The sequence below is a fragment of the Psammomys obesus genome, unplaced genomic scaffold (genome assembly GCF_907164565.1).
Source record: "Psammomys obesus unplaced genomic scaffold, mPsaObe1.curated_primary_1811, whole genome shotgun sequence".
NCBI lineage: Eukaryota > Metazoa > Chordata > Mammalia > Rodentia > Muridae > Psammomys > Psammomys obesus.
Genome location: NW_026591560.1, coordinates 2228484 through 2250537, shown reverse-complemented (window position 1 = coordinate 2250537; position 22054 = coordinate 2228484). Strand labels below are relative to the sequence as shown.

At 42.6% G+C, this 22054-nt stretch overlaps 1 protein-coding gene across 1 annotated transcript in view; it reads right to left on the bottom strand.

The window, feature by feature from the left end:
• Positions 1 to 21196, bottom strand: part of Pacs1 (phosphofurin acidic cluster sorting protein 1) — a 128863-nt gene extending 107667 nt beyond the window's left edge. The window contains exon 1 of the mRNA XM_055610479.1: positions 20627 to 21196. Within this exon, the coding sequence (XP_055466454.1) occupies positions 20627 to 20976 (350 nt within the window). The 5' untranslated portion in view covers positions 20977 to 21196. The remainder of the gene's footprint in view (positions 1 to 20626) is intronic.
• Between the last annotated feature and the right edge of the window lie 858 nt (positions 21197 to 22054).

The following is a 22054-nucleotide window of genomic DNA, read 5'->3' as shown; positions in this document are numbered from 1 at the left end:
GGGTTGGTGGAAGGGAGGTAGAGGCCTAAACACCACAAATAAAGGAGAATTAAAAAAAAAAAAAAAAAAAAAAAAAGAACACTACAAAAAAAGTCATAATTTACTCTCCAGCCTGGCTATGGTCATAATTATAAGAACTGTGAGTAATAATCTAACTAAAAATCACACTGTAGCTGGGTATCATGGTACATGCCTATAATCCCAGCAACAGAAGGCTAAGGAAGGAAGATCAAGCAACCCTGAGCTAATGGACAAGACAGTGTCTGGAAACAACAAAAAGAAGAAGCATGGAGGGTGGGATGTCTCTGGGTAAAAGCCCTTGCTATGTAAGCCTTCACTTCCTGGATCCCACAGTAGAAAGAACTGACTCTTGAAAGTTGTCCTTTGGCTTTCACAAGTGACGTATGTACTGTGACATGTGTACCTGGCCTCATACATCACACATAGCAATAAAAACAACTTTATTAAACCTCAGCAATTTAAGTTCCAAGGGCCACTGCTTTTCTATCTACTACTAAACTATGGATTTCTCAACCTGCTGGCCGGAAGGCCAGGCTTATAATAAATTCATATGAATGGGAATTTTTGCATTTTTGGAGCAACCCAGAGCTTCACACATCTACATTCATGCTCTATTACCAAGTTATATCCCTAACCTAAGAATTTAACTCTCACAGTTCATCACCTATGTTCACAGTGTGCCTTTCACTGAGAAACACAGAAGCACTCAGTGACTTTTCCTTAACCCTCCAAGTATTTTTAAGCAACAAGACAATGAAAGAAATGGAAAGTGAGTGGTTTGCCTACTTTTCATCTGTAAAATCAGAATTAGCCATAGGAATCCCAATAATCAAGTGTTCCTGTTGCCTTCCTATAAACACACATACTTCTGGAAAGGGGATGCCAATTTCCACGAATAAATTATGGCTATAATCCCCATAATGCTCAAACTGGACAGATCTCATCCTGGTAATTACATCTTTAGTCTCAGCAAAGACCAGTTAGCAAATAAATTCATGAAAGGACACTAGACTTATAATGAAACTGACTGTACCTGCTCTTCCCAACAACTCCCACAGTCAGCCAGATGGTTGTCTTTATTTCTTTCCACTGTGATGAGATTAGGATCCAAAAGGATCCTAATTTAACTAGGGCTGTAAGTCCAGTGTTCAGTCTACTTTATCAGGAAGCCTGTAAACAGAAGTCTGAGGATTATACACAGCCACAATTAAAACTGTTAGCTTGGGATAGTGAGGTAGCTCTCAGTGGTATAGTGCTTATTTAGCATGAACAAGGCCCTGGGTTCAAGCCCCAGCACTGCATAAAAGCAGGCAAAATGGTTCATACCTGTAATCAACTAGAGAGATGGAGTCAGGAAGATCAGAAGTTCAAGGTTATCCTTTACTATACAGAGTTTGAGGCCAGGTTTGGCTATGAGACTGGATCTCAAAAAACAAAAGAGACTGGAGACAAGAGGCAGGAGGATTGCTATGAGTTCGAGGCCAGCCCGGTCTACAAAGCAAAAGGACAGCCCAGGCTACACAGAGAAACTGTCTCGAACAGCCCATTCTCCCCCAAAGAAAGAGGCTGGAGACAGCTTAGCAGTTAAGAGCAAAACTATCTATAATTCCAATTCCAGGGAATCCAACACTCTCTTCTGGCCTCTGAGGGCACCAGGCATGTATGTGGAACATACACATACATGCAGAAATCAATCATTCACGTAAGTAAGAATATATTAATTATTTAAAAACAAAGCAAAATAAAATATCTATAGGCTTTAGGCTTCTCCCAAAAAATAAACAAAAGTAAAACTGGAGATGTTAAAAGCTAAGGTTCGGAACCAAAAGACAAAAACAGGTATCAATAAATGTTTAAAAAAAAAAATCCCATAACATAGTTGAGGTTGGCTCCGGAGGCAGAGGCAGGTGGATCTCTGTGAGCTCCAGACCAGCTAGGACTGTACATTGAGACCTATCTCAAAAAACAACAAAATCACAAACCCATTTGAGAGCATTCAGACACACAATAAATGCAACATCATAATATACATAATAAAGGCAAAATGTTCTTTTTAAAAAAATCTGTTTACTATGTATACAGTGTTCTGCCTGCATGTATGTCTAAAGGCCAGAAGAGGGCACCAGATCTCATTATAGATGGTTGTGAGCCACCATGTGGTTGCTGGGAATTGAACTCTAGAAGAGCAACCCGTGCTCTTAACCTCTGAACCATCGCTCCAGTCCAGGCAAAAAGTTCTTAACAAGCAAGTCTGAAAAGAGTGGCATGGTGCTGGAAATCCCTCGAAAGTACATTCTAGACATGACACTGATTGCAAACAGTATAGATATTTGGCGGCAGAAAAAAAACAACAAAAGAATGTTAAACATCTTATAATCCACATGTATAGGTACCTTTAGCTCTTATACAACAAAGAAATGACTGCCTTCCCACATGGTTTCCAACATTCATGTAAGTGACTGAGTGCTCAGCTCTAAATGGCACAACTGTAACAGGTCCCCACTAACTCACAAGGCTCAGGGAACATCTTGAAAGAGGAGGATAGGAAAAACGTAAAAATCAGAGAATGAGAAGAGCTGTAAAGTGCTGTCTTTTGGACATGAATGGCCATTGCACTCACTCAAAACAACAGTGGATACCTGGGGCAAGACTGGCACAAGAACAAGGCAGTCAAAACAGTCAAATTCCAGCCCAAATGGGGGAGAGGCTCCGAGGAGCTATTAGCAGTTGATACAGAACGAACAGTCATTTCTAGGTGGGGAATAGGAGGTTGGGGATGGTGAACACTGGTAGGTTGCCCAAGCTCCAGTGGATGGCCACACATATACACAAATACAGGCAATATTAATGGGACTCAGTGAGTAATTAAAACAAAGAGAATGAAATAAAGTTCATAAACAGACTGTTCCTCACAAAAGAAAATTGACCTGAACAAACAATTTATAAAGGATAACATCCCAATAATCATGATGATCAATAACAAGGAAAATGTAAATTAATACCACAGGAGAAAACATCTTAGCCCTACCAGAATGACTAAAGCAAAAACAGCAAATAGCATTAGTGCAGATATGGAGCAACAGGGGTGTCACATGGTATGAATATGAAAACACATATACTCACGCAGAATTTCACATTCAAGAGAAATGAGTGCATAGATCTACCAACATTCAAAACAGTCACAAGCTGGAAATCATCAGCAGACCAACTAAGAAACCACAGTATCTATACCATGAAATACATGTGAATGCATACCATACAACGAAATACCATGCAACAAGAAGAAATGAACTACAACTAGTATGTCAAAGACTTACAAACACAGCATACACTAAAGCAAGCAACACTAACTCGTACTGCCAGAAAGTAGTCAGGCTACTGCTTTCTTTAGTGGCAGAGTTGTGTGACGAGATGAAGGCAAGGTGACATTCTAAGATCAGGACTACTCGGCTTCTTGATGTGGGTGTTAGATATGCATGTTCAGTTTATAAAAGTTCACTAAATTGTACTTACTAAATTGTATACTTTTCGAAGCATGGAGGACACTTTTAGCAAAGTTCTTGTTTGTTTTTTTAATTAGGTATACAGCATGGAAATAAATCTTTGCATATAAAAGAACTCCAAATTTTATCAGCATTATAAAATCAGCCTAATTTATAACAAATCAGCCTTTGATCCCACTCATACATACATGTAAGCAAGTTTGAACCCAGCAGTGGTGGCTGGTGCATGCCTATCATCCTAGCATTCTGGGAAGCAGAGGCAGGTGGATCTCTGTGAGTTAGAGGCCAGCCTGCTCTACAAAGTAAGTGCAGGACAGCCAAGGCTACACAGAGAAACCCTGTCTCAAGAAAAACAAAAAGCAGTTTGAAATTATCTAAGTCTTAACCCAAACATGTTTGTTTCTTTAACCATTTAGCACAGAGTAAATATTCCATGAATGTACACTCTATGCACATAGGAGAGATTTCACTGTTTTGTGCAAAACTCAAGATTTATTCACTATTATGGGAAATCACATTCCTGTAGCATTGCCACATATCGTGAGTCACCAATACAACACACCTAAATCAATCTCTAGTCATAGATGTCACATCCACAAAGACAAAGCTACATGTACCCACAGGCACCAACAGCCACGGTTCCTAAGACACTGTGTACGCTTATTTACACCTCTCCCCTGAAGACATGCTTGACTCTAACCAGCACTTTTCATTTCCTCTGCATTGCAGTGAAGACATGGAGACGTGTCAGTAAGTTTTATTGTCTAAGCCTTTCACTTCAGAATAGAAAAGGAGTCAAAGAGACTGACTGGGTTGAAAATCAGTTATAAACCACCAGTCTAAGCTGGGAAAGCCACTTCATACCTGTGATCCCAGAACTCCAGAGGCTCTCCAGTAAGGACTACTAAGTGAGTGAGGCCTTGTCTCTCAACAAATAGAAGGAAAAAAAATAAATCAGTGTATCACAGGAACTCTAAAGAAAGCTCAGAATTCTGAAGCCAGAACTCAGTAACTGCCCTTTTAACTACTCACATCATTTAAACTTAAGAATGTAAAGAACCCAGCAGTCACCACTTACCCAAGGACACATATCATAAACCCAATCTAGACACAGCAAAACGAACGGGAATTCAAAGCACAAGATGTGAGACCCTTTCCTTTTAAGTCAGTGAGATACAGTTTGGTATTCAGGAGCAAAGGGCCCCATTATTTTTCTGTTCTGTTTCAAAAATAGCTCCACCTTCAAGATTACACAAATTAGATCATTCTGCAGCAGGATTCCTCCTTGCTGAGTTCCTAGGTCAGACAGGAAGTATGCTACAGCAAGCTAATGATTTTACAAAAGCCAACATATTTTTTAATCTTCAGATTCACTAGGTTAGTGACAAAGGATTGAAGTTATCATTGCCAATGTTCTGTAATATATCGTCTCTTCAAAAAAACATCCAATAAACATAGATCAGAGTGAGCTAATATAGACTAAATACACAGCAGAGTATTATAGATACTGAGACTGAACTCCTCCAGGGGCTACATTATGGACTAAAACACATGAACACATGGGGGCTAGAGAGATGACTCAGCATTTAAGGGTACTGACTACTCTTCCAGAGGGCCCAGATTCAAATCCTAACATCCACATGGCAGCTCACAACTATCTGAAACTTTAAGATCTGACACCGTCACACAGACATACCTACAGGCAAAACACCAATACACATAAAGTGTAAATAAAATTTAAAAAAATGAACATATCAAGTGCCAAGGTAGTAATTAGTCTATGAGCTAGTAAATTCTCAAGGAAATGTACTTCTAGTTAGCTACAAATGGCAAAAGTGGAAACAAATTCCAAAACTGCTCTGAAAAGTGCTGTTATAGACACTGTTTTCATGATGTCACTAAGATAGATGACATAAGAATCACTTGAAACAAAAACAGAAAGCAAACACAATGCTAAATGAAATGTTGAAGTTATTGTTGAATCCTTTGCTTTGTCATGCTTCAAACCCAATAGAAAATGTACTCAGGATCCTCATCTTCTTAGTTCCTACCCCACTCCTACCTCCACCATCACAGCTTCCTACCACCGTAACCCCACCTGCCTCTGCCCTTTTCTCCAGGTGGTTGTGCAGAGGCCAGTGGTTCTGCTGAGGTTGAAGTAATCATGATGCCACTTTTCTAGCTCTAATGACTTACTTACCTCCTCACTCAACATCAAAGCAACAGTTACATATAACCAATAAACTCTGTTGTATCAGTGGTGGAGTACTTCTTTGGCTCTCGAACACCGCAAAACAATGTACAAACATATAATAAATGCATGCACGCGCACACACACACACCTGTCCTTTAACTTCTCTGACTTTACCTTCTATAATTTTCTCCCTTATGTGGCTCCAGCCACACTGGCCTCTTGGATATGGCTAAAACCTACCAACACTTCTGTCCCTTCTACCAGGAAGGCTCTTCCCAAAAATTTATGTGGCATGGCTCTCATAATTGTGTGCTTCACCTGGCTTGTTCAGCTCTCAGGTTGTTTTTTGGTTTGTTTGTTTTTTTTTTTTAAATCTTATTTGTGTGACCAGAGAAAAACCTTGGTGTTGTTTCTCAAGTGCCAATTACCTTGTTTTGTTCGTTTTTGTTTTCAGAAAGAATCTCTCACTGGAATACAGGACTTAGCAAGTCAGCTAGGCAGCTGGCCAGTGAGCCAAGGGGATTCTCCAATCTCCACCTTCCCAGACCTGGGATTACAAGTGTATTCCACCACATAGATCAACTACCCCTTTAAACTGTTGTCCTCCTTCTGTTCCTATTCTAGTTGTCCCCACTGAGCATACCCTGTCATTTCTCCTCTCATTTCTTTACTGTCTGGTGCCCACTCTACTCCTACAGGTAAATGTAAGAGCTGGAATATTTTTTTGTTTTATTCACTATTCTGCCACAGCATCTACAACAGTAACTGGTACAAAGTATTTGCTTGATATGTGTCTTTTCATTAAAAGATAGAACCAAGGAGAGGTAGGTAGACTAAGAGACTTATCAAAACCCATACAGCCAAGAACAGCCAAATAAGAAATCAAATTTTAATGTCAAAGCATTTCTGGAATGTGATTTAAATGAGACTGCTACTCATTTTTTTCAGATACATAATAAGAACTATCTGAGTGAGAAGAGAGAAAAAGAATAAGAGCCAGAGGGAAAGAACACATGCCATAATCTTAAAATTATTCTTAAAATATTCTCTTAAATGCATTTCAGGAAGATAAAGTCTCATCATTGAAAGCCATGGTGTCCATTTATCAGGGCACCTGGAGCTAAGCCCTGCTGGAACAGTCAGTAAATTTGATATTACTTTCCTATGTTCTCAACCAACCAAACTAATCTTGTACCTTACCTTAGACTTAAAAGTCCTTTCCCATTTCCAGTCCCATGAGATGGGCTTGCTTCCCCAATGAGATAATTCTTTCTTCATTTTCCATGGAAGGAAAAGTCAATCAAGGATTAATGGACAATGTTTCAAAATGTTACTATTACTCTTTGTCATAATTTTTAAAAAGAAAGCTTTAGGACTCTTCAGTAATAAAAAAACAAAGTGATTATGATATTACACACACTTAATGAACAGCCCTCCATTAAAGGAATAGATATAAACAACTTTAGTGCACATCTTGGTGGCAGAGAGGAAATACAATTAAATCCATTAATAGCCACAAGAGTTATACTCCCAGTGGACCTTGGTTTCCAGAATTGCTTATTCATTTTCATCTCCAGCAAAAGTGGTACACAGCAGAGATGTCAAAATGCTGCAGCAACTTATTATGTATTTTAATTTCGAAAAGATTATTTTATTAAACAGTAGATTTATGGGTATTTCACTATCACATACCACTGTCCACGATCTAGCAAAGGACTAAATGAAAGCATGCTTATGACAACAATGCCAATCAGATCTACCAGAGGACATTTATCACCCCTTCATGTTCATAGTTTCACTGACAGTACCCAAAGATGTGAAAGTAATAACTTCTATGGACAAAAAAAGCCTAAACACCTTATATGCATTTTATATTTTTTTTCCTCATAACAAAACAATAGTGGATGTGGAGTATCCTTACTTTAAACTACCACAAAAAAAAAAAGGAGGTTGGGGTAACCAAGGTTAACTTAACCAAGAAAATAGTGTTCACACACAGACACACCTCTAATTCATAGTATGCACTTCTATCTCTAAATAATCTTCAGTATAGTGCTTGATTCCCTAAGATTACAAAAGATTATAGACACTTTCTGTAATTCCTATTCCTCTGGAGCACACCCTAGACCAGGCGGTAAATACCCAGCTCTGAATCTCATACTCTCAGGCTATCCTTTCTGTTGTTTGCTTGTTTGCTTTGTTTATAGTGCTGGGGACTACAAATATAGGTACATGCCAAGCAATGCTCTACCCCTGAGCTATATCCCCAGCCATAATTATTAACATTTTCATTTCAATTAACTGTTTCATGGTATATTAGGATCAAAGGAGAAAGAGACCATATTGATAATGACAAGGATTGAAAGCTAAACTGGACATGGTAGCACATGCCTGTAATCCCAGTACTCTAGGAGGCAGAGGCAGGTGGATCTCTGTGAGTTTGAGGCCAGACTGTTCTACAAAGTGAGTCCAGGACAGCCAAGGCTACACAGAGAAACCCTGTCTCAAAAAAAAAAAAAAAAAAAAAAAAAAGGTATCAAAAGCTAAACAGCTAAACTAAAAAAAGCAAATACATGAACTTGAACAGTTATGCACTATGTATTGTCTATACTATTCATTAAGCTCCTTTGTCCTGAAAAACCCAGTTGGTCATGATGATCCAGGCTCAAGAAAAGATTAATCTGCTTTACACACTCTTAAAAATGAACAACAAGCAAACAGTATTGCAGATTTCCAATCAGGATGGTAAAATAAAGTCTTGGTACTATTAGAGGGAAAAATGAAAGCCAGGCACACACTTATAATCTCAGCACTTGGGAGTCTGAGACAAGAGAATCACAAGTTTAAAGCTGGTCTGAGATACATGATCATATTCCTCTGAAGAAAGGAAGGAAGGGAGGGAGGGAGGGAGGGAGGGGAAAGAAAGAGACAGAAAAAAAGAAAGAAGGAAAGGAAGGAAGGAAGGAAGGAAAGAAAGAAAGAAAGAGGAGGGGAAGGAGAAAAAGAAAAAAATACAAGGATCCCAATCCTTCAAGAGAGGCCAGAAAGCTATTACATTTCTTATGTAAAAGGTGAATACAACCTCTCTGTAGTTTGAAACAAAAACAAAAACTGAAGGAGACAAAAGAACAGTATCAACTCCAACTTAAATCCTCACTTTCTTTAGAGTTGCTCAGCTTTCTTTGACTAAACCATGAGCTGTAAACCGGTTTAGTTGCTTTTCTGGCTGCCAAATAAAAGCTATAGAAGTCAGCAGGTAAATAGAGAAGCTGTCAAGTCAAGCTGGATCAAAACAAAGCTGTGGTTTGCAGGCGGGGCCTGAGCCATCTCTTCCGTTTATGCAAGTGAGCAGGATGTAGCAACAGGATCCCAACCCTGACAGTGCCTCAGACCAAAATATTTTCTTTTAGCTTTCTAGTCTAATAGGCTTGAGGTCTGCAGGATCTGTGTCTAAGGTGAATTAAATCAGGATCAGTGGTGCTCATCTGTAATTCTAGAGATTGAGGCAGGAAGATAGAGAGTTCTAGGCCAGTCTGGAATATGTGGTAAGGTTTTGTATAAAACAAACAAATGGAGATGAACCCAAGATCTTGTGGTACTCCCATTAAGAAATCAGAATCTCACTGCATGGCGGCACACTCCTTTAATTCCAGCATGAAGAAGGCAGAGGCACGTGGACCTCTGAGGCAGCCAGGTCTACATCATAAATTTCAGGACAGCCAAAGCAAACAGTAAGACCCTGTCTCAGGAAGGACACAAGGACGGAAGGAAGGGAAGAAGGGAGGGAGGGAGGGAAGGAGGGAGGCAGAAAGGAAGGAAAGGGAGGGAGGGAGGGAGGGAGGGAGGAAGGAAAGGGAGGGAGGGAGGGAGGAAGGAAGGAAGGCAAACATTAAATAATTTGCTCAAAGTTACTCAAATACTAAATAGTAGCTAAATTTTAAAACCAGGAGGACTCCAAAATCCATACTCACAGCCACTATATTAAGCATCTCCATGGTGCCCATAATAGTGTCAGAAAAGCATTCTGTAATTCCAACCAACAAAGCATAAGGCAGCCCATATTACTGTTAACTGTGGAAGCAGCCAGGGCTTGGAGAACCCAGTTTAAATAGAAATATCTCTTGTGACAATCATGAGTCATGAGAAGAACCCCAGCTCTGCTCATCTATAAACTGTGGGGCAAATAGAAATGTCTCCCCAAAAGGCTTTGTCCACTTTGGTGGTTCTTATATCTAGATGTTTCGAGGCAGTTTGCAGTTCTGTCATATTCATTATCAGGTCAAAATGAAAATCTTTGTAAAGTCCCTGACAGGCAAGACCATTACTCTAGTGGAACCCAGTGATACCACTGAGAATGTGAAAGCCAAGATCTAGAATAGAGAGGACACCTACCACCAGCAGAGGCTCGCCTTTGCAGGCAAGCAGCTCAAAGATGGCCACACTCTTTCTGATTACTACATTCAGAAAGAGTCAGCCCTGAACCTGGTCCTCCACCTGCAGGGTCGCTATTAATTCTTCAGTCTGCATTCCCAGTGGGCAGTGATGGCAGTACTCTGCACTATAGCCATTTGCCCCAAATTAGGTTTAGAAATTATAAGTTTCAGTAATAGCTGAACCTCTGTTAAAAATGTTAATATGTTGACACATGGTAAGCAAAAAAAAAAGGGGGGGGAGGGGGGAGGAAATTTTTTGTCTCAAAACTAAACCAAAACACCTTCTCGAAGACTCTTGACTTTCTCTTCTGAGGCGTGCAATCTCAGGCACTAAGATCTACTGCATACAACTCACCAGAGGCATTCCTGACTAGCCTGTCCATTAGAAGTGGTCAATCCCCAACACTCCCAATGCTCCTCCCTGCCCTCCCACACAGACAGTGACACCACTCACTATCTGACCATTATCACAGGTACAATTATTTGATGGTTTATTGTCTGTCTTTCTGCACTGGAATGCACATGCCAGCAGAAGTGACTTGGTCACTTCTAAGCACCTTTCTAAGCACCTTTCTAAGCACCTTTCCTAAGCACCTAGACATCTGTGCTTGGTAGGAGGTAAATACTTATTGGAGGAGTGAATTGTGTGTAACAGATATCCATTCAGTAAATATTAGAGATAAACAGGCACTACAAAAGAAACAGTCATCAGCTTGACAAATGTATTGCTTTGCCTACCTAGAAAGTAACTAAATATGTAAATGAGAACATTTCAAAAACTAAGACATCATGAAGAATCGTCACAAACTTCAGGATGGACTTGGCAGGTGAACACACCCTTCCAAGGTAGCAGAATCCACAGAGATGGTAAGTCAGCACCCATGCAGGGGTGAACATTTTGGTGGTGTAGCTGAATCACCCAAGCTCCTCTATATGAGCCTAATGACCTTGATGATTCGCCAAAGATGGACTTAGAGTCCGCCCTGATCTGTCACTGATGCTCTGTCTTGGGTTCACATGTCCACAGGAAAAGTAACATAGCACTTAGCAATCCCCACAAGCCAGCCACCATGGATGTTCCAAAAAATGAGCACCTCAGCCAAAATGAAGAGCAAGTACAAAAGCCCTTAGGACTATTGCCCAAGTCCATGAGAGCAACAGGGCGATGTCAGATGATGTCAGTCAGAAAAGGGTCAGCCACATCATCAGGAGATGTCTCCTAAGCCATGGAAAAGGTTCTGTTTTATCACTGTTTTAAGGTAAGGTTTCATTCTATAGCTCAGTGGTTTCCTGGCATACACAGGCTAGTCTATGAAAAGTGAAATATTATGGAGACAGGAGTGACATGATCAGCTGTTCAACTTTAAATTTTTATTTATTTATTTATTTATTTGTTTGTTTATTTGAGACAGGGTCTATTATGTAGCTCTGGCTGTGCTGGAACTTCCTATGTAGACCAGGCTGGCCTTAAACTCATGAAGATCCACCTGCATCTTTCCAAGTGCTAGTATTAAAGGTGTGTGTGCCAATCTAGTTGTTCATTTTAAAAATATTAGCCGGAGTAAGTGTGAGATCCTGGGTTTACTATAAATAAATTAAAAAAAAAAAAAAAAAAAACCCTCAATCAGAACAGTAAAAAACAACTGGGAATTGCCACTAGATAAACTTCTATGTGCAGGCTGGAGTGACAGAGGATGGGCATGGAAACAAAGCATGTTATGTGCAATGTATTTGGGAAGTGTCATGAAACAGACAGGAAGGAAAAGCTAATCTTTAAACCCTGACCCTATTCAGTGTTGCTGTTGAGACAGGGTTTCTCTGTATAGCCCTGGCTGTCCTGGAACCCACTCTGTAGACTAGGCTGCCCTCAAACTCAGAGATCCGCCTGCCTCTGCCTCCCAGGGTGCTGGGATTAAAGGCATGGGCTACCACAGCCCAGCCATTCAGTGGGTTGTTTGTTTGTTTGTTTGTTTGTTTGTGTTAAAGAAATAGAGGGCCAACCAGGTACTTGTCAACAAACCTGGCAATCTAAGTCTAATCCCTAGTTCCCCACATGGTGGAAGGAGTGGACTCCTTCAAGTTGTCTTCTGAATTCCACAAGCACAATGTGGCCCACAGATGACCAACTGACCGACATACACAGACACACACACACATACTCCACATACAATGAATAAATGTAATTTAAAGAAAGAAATAGAGGGAGCTGGGAAGCTAGCTCAAGGGATTAGGGGCTTTCTTTCTGTACAAGCACAAGGACCAGAGTTGAGATCCACCTATGTAAAAGTCAGGAGCAGTGGTGCACGTCTGTGGCTAGTTCTGTGCTGGGAGGACAGAGACAGCAAGATCCCTGGGACTCAATGTCCACCCAGGCTTTGGGAAACTCAAGCTCTAAGTACAGTAAGAGAACCTGCTTCAAAAAATAATACAGAAGGGCTAGCTTCTAAGAAAAATTTGCTATACAGTAATGAGGTCCACCACCACCCACATAAAAGCTATTATGGTCCCATGTACTGAAGGGGCCAAAGGCAGGAGGATTACTGGGCCTGCTAGAGGCCAGCCCATTAAAAAAAAAAAAAAAAAAAAAAAAAAAGTGAGCCACAGGTTCAGCAAGAACCTTCCTCAAAGAAACAAAGTAGAGTGATAGAGAAGGACACATAAGGCCCTCCTCTGGCCTCAGCACACACATACATGAATACACACCATATACATATATACACACACACCCAGAAGTGGGAAAAAGGTACTATGAAGCAATAGCCATAGAAGAGAAACATCGACCTCTGGATTCCACATTTATATACATGGCTGTTTGCACACATGCATCCACTAAACACACACAGAGTGAGGGGGAAAGGTTAGTCGGGTGGCGTCATGTAAATGATGGCTGAGGTTCTAAGTCTCTTGTGTGTTCTATACAATATTTAACAATGCTAAAATAGAGTTAGAGTTGGACAGCTATGGTGCTGTGAGAGACAGAGGTAGGCTGATGTCTGTGACCTTAAAGTCAGTCTGGTCTACACAGAAAGTTGTAAACAGTCAGACCTACATGATAAGACCCTGTCTTAGGAAACAAAAACAAACAAACGAACAAACAAAAAGAATATCTCACCTATGAAAAGGGAGACAAAAAGAAACTCAAGAAATGCAGTTGTGCATAACTAAAAGAAAAACACACTTCCTAATGAAAATTACTTAAGTAAGCTCCTCAGATGCTCAGCGTGTCAGTCTCACCTCAAATATCGCCAGCAGTTATCCTGCACACACTATGGTCCTGAAGGACAAGGGTCACAGACAGGAGCCACAGTCTATGCGGAGCAGATGGTATAGAAGGAAACAAGTTTTAAAGATCACAATTCTCTGTCTACCAAATCTGCAGGTTGCTAACAACCACAGAAAGTAATTTCTGAGATATGTACAGCCTAAAAAATGTTTGGGGCAAAATAACCTGTGGCTATTATCTGATATAGGTCTCTTTACAGAACAAAAAAGAGAAATGACAACCAAGTTTACTCACAAGATCAGGATCCTTGCAAGAAGAAACAGGAAGCATGATAGTAAAAAAACCTGGCAAAAATCAAATATTCTAACCACTGGCATATCTTCGACATTTAAAAAAGTCTGCACAGGAGCTGGAGAGATGATTTGGTGGTTAAAAGCATTGGCTGTTCTTGCACAGGACGCAAGTTTGGCTGCTAGCACCCACATGGCAACTCACAACCACCTGTAATTCCAGATCTAGGGAATCCAAAGTCCTCTCCTGGCCTCTATGAGCAGCAGACACACATATGTAGCCATACATACATGCAGGCAAAACACTCATACACATAAAATATAATTTTAAAATCTTTAAAAATGGATATAAAATGCTAACTAAATCAATCTTCCATTATTAACACAAACTTATCACCTATATCCCATCTATGCATTGCAAGGAGGGTAATGGTCCAGTCCAGAATAGTATCCATTTGCCATTTTTGCTATCAAAAATGAGTAGGAAGGCCCTCCAGATGGCTTAGCAGGTACAGTGCTTGCAACATGACCAAAGTTCAATCCACAGGACTAACATGACAGAAGGAGAGAAGCAGCTCCTATTAGGTTGTCCTCCTAGCCATACATGTGCTACAAAACACAAAACACATGCATACACATCCTGGCCAGCATGTATTATTTTTTGACTTTTTAAAAACTATATAACACCTATTCCAACTGAGATAAAAGGATATCTCATCACGGTTTTGACTTTATGATTAATGATACTGAGTACTTTTTATTCAAACTTGTTGAACATTTGTAGATCTTATTTTGAGATCAGTTTAGACAGTTTACTCTTTTTTTGTTTGTTTTGTTTTGAGATAGGGCCTCACCATATAGCCCTGGCTATCCTGGAACTCTACTTTTAGACTAGGCTGGCCTAGAACTCATCTCTGCCTCCTGAGTGCTGGAATTAAAGGTATGTACCACCACACCTGACAATTTTCTACATTTTAAAATCAGATTACTATGAATTTTGATTTTTCTTAACTGAATTGAGTTCCTAACAAATACTGAGTGAAACGAATAAGTTGCAAAATATTTTCTCTCTATTCCCCCTCCCCCAAGGTCTCACTATGTAGCCCTGGCTATCCTGGAGCTCCTAGGAAAACCAGGCTGGCCTGAAATCATTGGGATCTGCTCCCCAAGGCCTGGGAGAAGAGGTGTGTTCCATCATGCCCAGCTGAAAACATTTTCTCAACAAGCTACAAATATTAACACTAGAAATACTTAAGCAAGTTTTCCCTAAACTCATGTTTATCCAGTAGGTCTTTCCAAGTCACTAAAAGGTTCTAGGTCTGCCCTGTCCACTACGGAAGCCACTAGTCAGACATATGTATCTGAGTGACATGAAATGGAGCCGCTAGGTGGAGTGATGGACACCTGAAATCACAGCACTCCAAAGGCTAAAACAGGAGGATCACAAGTTCCAGGACGCCCTGGTCAACACAGTGAATTCAGAACTACCTAACAAGACCCTATTTCAAAATCAAAACAACACAAGTGAAAGAAAGAACAGGAACAGAAAATGAGAAAGAAATGCATGCAATGTAATGGAATAGGTAAATTTTTGTTTTCTCTTTTTGGTTTGTTGCTATTATTTTGAAACTGGTTCTCATATAGCCAAGAAAGACCTTAAACTCCTGCCTCTATCTTCCAGTGCTGGATTACAGGCCAACAGATATCACGTCAGGCTGAGGAAGTAAGTCTCAATCAAAGCAGTCGCAAATGGTTAACACAAAACAGCTTTAAAACACAGAATCTCATTATTTTAAGCCATAAATGTCTATTAACATGTTGTTGGTTCATTGACTGTTTTTTGTTTTTAGAGTTTTCATTATTAATGACATGTAGGTGTGTGTAATTGCACGCAGGTATGTACATATGAGTGCAGGTACCAAAAGAGGCCTCTCTATAGCCCTTTGATTATAGTGTTTGGTTGTTTGGGGTTTTGTTTGTTTGTTTGTTTTAGCATCTCTTTCTTGTTTTGGTTTTGGTTTTTGGTTGTTGTTGTTTCAAGACAGGGTTTCTCTGTATGTAGCTTTGGCTGTCCTGGAACTCATTCTGTAGGCCAGGCTGGCCTCGAACTCACAGAGATCTGCCTGCCTCTGCCTCCCGAGCACTAGGATTAAAGGTGCAAGCCACCACCGCCCACCCAAGCTTTTTTTTTTTTTTTTTTTTAACAGCTCTCTGTGTAGCCTTGGCTGTCTGGAACATAAACCAGGCTGACCTCAAACTCACCTGACTCTGCCTCCCTAAGTGCTGGGATTAAAGGCATGTGCCACCACTGGCTGGCTTTTTCTAACTTTTTGTCTTTAGATTTATCTATTTTATCTTCTTTTATGTAATCAGTGTTTTGCCTGCATTGTATGTATGTGCACCACCTGTGTGCCTGGAACACCTGGAGGCCAAAAGATGGTATCAGATTCCCTAGGACAGGAATTAAAGACTATTAAAAGCAGCCATGTGGGTCCTCTGTACTAGCAACAAATGCTCTTAACTAAGAAATTCTAAAATTTTCTTATACAGTAAGAAATTCTCCAGTCCTGATTATTTTCTGAAACCTAGTTTCAGTGGCTGAGGCCAACTTTGAATTCAATATGTATAGCAAAGACTGGCTTAGAACTCTGATCCTCCTGCTTCTGCCTACTAAGCACTGATTATAGGCATGTGTCACCATGCCAAGCTACTGGAATGTTTTAAGAAATTATATTCTCACTGGGTATGGTGGCATACATCTGTAATTTTAGCACTCTGGAGACAGAAACAGGAATATCAGGAATTCAAAGTTAGACTCAGCTACCTAAGCAAATCTAAGGCCAACCTGGGCTGCATGATACCCTGAAAGAAAAGAAGTGGCTGATGAGATCCTTACTGAACAAGTCTAGCACCCTGAGTTCGCTTCCCAGATGTAATGTTGGAAGATGAGAATCAAGTTCTCATCTCTAATCTCCACATATATAATATAGTAACCACACTTTGCCAAAATAAATTTTTAAATCGAAATGTTTTTCTAGAGTTTCTCAAGCTAAGCAGCAACATGTCATTAGTTATTTGCACTTCCCAAGAAAAAGAGGCCACAGAAAGGGCTGCCTTGATGAAGACCATTGATTGAGACTAAAGTCATTTTCTGACTTTCCAGTCAGCTTTCTAAACAACTGTGAGTTTCTATATAAGGAACCACTCAAGAGTAATTACCAACACACATACATCTGGGCTAAAACCTTCCTGCAGTCTGGTGACTCCTGGGTCTAGGTCTAGAGGGGAGGATCCTGTGAAAGCTTACCAACCTGGAACCATGTTGTCCAGGCCCTCTCTGAGACAAGTTTTCAGGCCAGCTTTAATTCTGACTTTTGTCATGAGCACTACAAGCCCTATCTTGGAGATTCATTCCCAGTTACCCTAGATTCCCCCAAGTACTTCTAGAATGATGTCTGAGGCTAGCTAGGCTGAGACAAGTCTACTTCAACAGTTTCAAGTCCAGGCCAAAGCAAGACCAGTTAGGCTCCCCAGGTGAAGGAGTCAAAGGACACAGCCCAAACAGCCACTGACTTGCATTTCCCTCCTACAAGAGCAGCAAGTAAGAGCAGCAACTCACCGGTTTAGCCAAGAAACTGGAAATCGGTATCTGAGAGGTGGTGACACACCTTTAATCCCAGCACTTGAGAGGCAGAGACAGGCATATCTCTAGGTTCAAGGGCAGCCTGGCCTACAAAAGTTCTAGGAGAGTCAGTTCTAGGATAGCCAGGACTACACAGAGAAGCCCTCTCTGGAAAAACAAAACAAAAATAAAAACAAAAACAAAATCACGAACCTACTAATCTACTAACGTTTCCCAAAGATCTGTAAATCGATACACGTAAAACGGACTCCGTGAAAGTCACTCTCTTTCTGACTTAACGAATCTGAGCTTCCATGGGATGATAGATGGTATTACCCTGATAAGGAGGATATTCTATTACAACACTCACATTTTGAAATTCAAATCTCCTAGGGCACAATGCTTTTAGTACTTTCAATGCTGGAGCGATAACGGACATTTCACAAGCTCTCTCTTATTTGATCAATTACATTTACTTTACAGCTATCATTTAAGAAGTACTTGTTCCTATAGCATTACAGGTCTTTTTGTATTTATTTGATGTACATCTTAGGATGGATGATAAGTAAATGTATTTGTAAACCAATGGCTGGAATGTCTAAGGCATAAGAGTTTGTCCTAGCATACAGTAATCAGAACGAGATTGCAGCTTGTATATGCTTTTGTGGTTAGAGTAGCATCTCTCCCCAAGTGCTTTCGTGCAAAAAAACCATTTCTGCAGCAAGCTAGTCATGCCAGCACAGCTTAGCCCCTCCTTTGGCTATAACACTTCTATCTGTTAAGCATTAAATTTAGTACCCCTTTTCTGCATGTTTAATATAATTTAGAAGAAAATTGTGAACTCCTTCCTTAAGTAAACACAAAGATAAGGTCATGCAAGTGTGCTTTAAAAAGAAGTCTCAATTTGATACAGTTTATATGTTATAAAGCAGGCCAACTCCTAATCACTTTTATACAACTGAGAAAATTTTGTATGCTTATAAAATTTAATAATTTTTGCCATTCCTAACTTTAGCAATTCAAAATAGAACATATGAGGGAAAATCTGACCACGTGAGCACTGAAGAGAAAGACGGGTACCAAGAACCTAAAACCCTTGCTTTGATCCCGAGCAACGCCACACTCTCCCTTCACCATCTCCCCCCTGGCCCCTCCTTGCTGCACCCAGCCATAATAGAGGACAGTTCAGTGCTGGGGACAGGGAGGGGCTTAATCCTGCGATTAAAAACATGTACCACCAGAGCTGGTGAAACTCCAACTCTTTATTGTTGTTATCTTTTGAGACAGGGTTTTCCTTTGTAGCCGTGCTGTGTCTACACCAGGCTTTGTAGACCAGGCTGGCCTCAAATTCACAGAGATCTGCCTGCTTCTGCCTCCCTGGGTGCTGGGATTAAAGGTGTGCACCACCACCCCTGATTACAACTCCATCTCTTCAAGCTATGAATTTCAAAAGGGAACAACAGCAGAACTGCCTATTCATATAACAGTTTTGCTGTTTTGTTGTTGTTTTAATGGTCTCATATATCCCAGCTAGGCCTGAAGCTTACTCTACAACTTTGCTGGGATTACAGATATGGACAGTCACACTCAGTCTTTATGTGGTGCTGGGACTTATCCCAGGGCCTTGTGCATGCTAGGTAAGCACTCTACCAATTTGGCTATATCCCCAGCCCTCAAAATAAAGAAAGTCTTAAAGATTAACAAATTTCATAGTGGCAATTTCTGAGAAGTGAGAACAGAGATGGGTTCAGGGCCTTTCCCTTTACATAGCCTGTCTTTCTACACTGCTTCGTGGGCATATGTTAACACTGGGTTTTTTCTCCTTTTGTTTTTTCAAATGCTGATCAAAACATCAACTGTAAGTATGTTGTTGAAAGTTTTAAAAATAATACCATCAATTCTGAGATTTTAACAGACAATAAAAATGAGCAGACATGTACCTAAAAGCATCTACAATGGTCACCTTTATTTAAATGTCAAATAAAGGAGATTATATTTTTTTTTCAAAAGCAAATCAAAATTTCTAAAGTATCAAAGAAAGCATGATCTTCCTACTGCTGTTACAATCCTTCTTTTCTATATTAGGTGACAACCACTCCAATAGTGCTGTCTCAAAAACACACACACACACAAAACTAAAAACCACAGACTCACATGTAGTAAAACTATACGGGGGGGGGGGGGGTAAGCATAATTCATAAGCGTGTTTACCCTTTGTAGGGGAAGCCAGAATGTGGTTCAGGAAGGGATACTGAAAGCTTTAACGGGTGGGGTAATGCTCTCTATTTTTCGCTAAATGACATAGAAAGATGAGCTTGTCATCCTTTTTCATGCCCTATATATTGGTTTGATGTTTTTGTATGACGTCGTTCAAAAGAAAAAGCCATCAACAGAGTTGAGGGTGGAGCCCCACAGTTCTGCCAATCCCCGAGTTACACACACATCCATCCATCTGCCCTGCTGGACTAACAGTGAGGACAGAACCTGAGAATCAACTAGGTTAAGAAGCACAAAATGAACACCTCTGGGCACTTCTTTGTGCTTTCTGGGTGAAACCAGCCCTGCAGGCTCTTATCACAGGGCCAGCTCCAACGGACTGTCCCCAAAGAGTTATAGAAGAACTGCTTTGCCATAAACAAACAGAAAATATCTCCAAGCATGTTTTTAACGCAAGTTTCCAGATGGTTCCAACAGACAGAAAAATTGAATTTAGGAACAAGGCAGTCCTGAGGAACCGGAGACCCTGTGAACAGTGTCCTGGGGAGGAGGAAATAAAAACTTGCATTTGGGAACACGCTCAACTGATGCCCCTAGAGTGTGTGTGATGTTAAGCACAAACGAATGGTGGGTGTACTGAACCCCCAACTGTTATTAAACCAGCTTTACCTGCAACAGGTGACAACTGAAATTTGGCACATGCTGAGTACACTGGGAAATAATTATATCACAGCCATCGCTACCACATCTGTGTAACATATGTACAGCCCACGGGCGCAAGTGAGGCAGGAAGAAGTGACTTACTGACCGTAAGGAAGACCAGATTCGGTCAGACTCAGCCAAGCAAGGCCCCCGGGCTGGGTCCAGGAGGCCAAGCTTGTTCAGGAGGCCAAGAGGGTGGTCCCGGCCAAGGTGGAAGGTGGGGTTGCCCGGAGAGGGCGGGCGCACACAACAGCCTTGGAAGGCCCAGGCGAAGGCAGTCCACCGACCCGAGTCGGGGGACGTGCTTAGACTGGAGGGGCCCCCCCAACTCAACCCGGAGAGATGAGGAGGCGGGGCCTGTCACAGGGACAGCCTGGCGGTCCCCTAGGCCAACACCTTGTCCCACCCGCCCGTTGCTCACCTGGGCACGCAGCTGGACGAGCTCCGGTCCACCTCCCAGGTGGCATACAAATTCATCTGCACCGGGGCGGGGGTGCGGCCTGGTCCTGGACCGCCCGGAGGCGCAGAGCCCGAGGCCACCGCGACGGCCATGGAGGTGGAGGTAGAGGAGGACGAGGAGGAGGCGGCCGCAGCCGAGGTGGACGAGGAGGACGAGGTGGCCTGGGCCAGCTTGGGGGGCGTCGGCTGTTGCGGCTGCGGCTGCTGCTGCGGCGCCTGCTGCTGTGGGGACTGGGCGACCCCAGAGCCCCGCGGACCGCTGCCGCCTCCCGCGCCTCCGGGACCACCACCCGCCCCTCCGCGTTCCGCCATGGCCTGGGGAGGGGTCTAAGGGGCGCGGGGTTTACGCAGACCGAGGCCACGCCGAGCGCAGAGGCTTCCTCCCGCTGCGGCGGCGGCGGGGGCTCAGCGCGTCTCCTCAGACCGCCCGGCGGAGCGCGAGCCGCCAGCGAATCTGCACGCACGCGCGGGCCCTCGCTGCGCGCGGTCCTCGCGCTCGCCCGCCGCCGCCTGTTGCGGCCCGCGCGGCCCTGACACTGGATGGGCGTGCCCGCAAGGGGCGGGGAGCCGCGGCCCCACCCAGCCGGGCGCCCGGGGGCGGGGCCAGGCCTGCCCTCGGCCCCGCGGCTGCTGGGAAGGGGCTACGGCCCGCGCGCCCTCGCGGGGCTGCCCTGGAGCCCCTAGCAGGCCTCGTCGTGCTGGCTCCCCACCCCTTCTCTTCCCCCCACCCCCACTTGTCCCCTCGGGCGGCTGCTCCCCCGCCAGCGGAAACCCGGGTTTTCCGGGGCGCGGTCCCGGCCCGGAGAGAGCTGCACGCACGGGAGCGCGCTCAGCCTCTGGGATCTGCAGAACACGTAGCAGAGGCCGACCAGCGACGGGTCACACGTTGCATGGAAATCAGATAACCGGCTGTGGCGACCTCCTCTAGGGTTCAGAGGATATTCCGCTGGAGATGCAGTGGCCTGTCACCACCCCGGGAGTCTTGGCGGGAAGTTCCCGCATAAGCATGGGCAGGAACCAAAAGCTAAGGTCGGGCAAGTCCAACAGCCCTTCTTGGTTCAGAACCCCTACCTCCACCCCCAACCTTCATTACATAGTCCCAGAATGCCTCAGTGCTTTCTCAATTTCTAAAATTCTATTTTTCTCTAGGCCTGCTCAGCTGCCATCCCCACTCAGCGCTCTTGCACCCTCCCACACCCACACCTTACTTCTCCCAGCACTTGAACAAATGTCATGGGATCCTGTGCTCAACCTACTCTAGTTTTTCAAGACTTTTCAGAACTCGGGACACAGACAAACAAGACTCCAAACCCTATACCCCCACACATGAATCTAAGTGGTAGCAGGAACTTGGGAACAATTTAGATTTCATATGTAGACATTCTCCAAT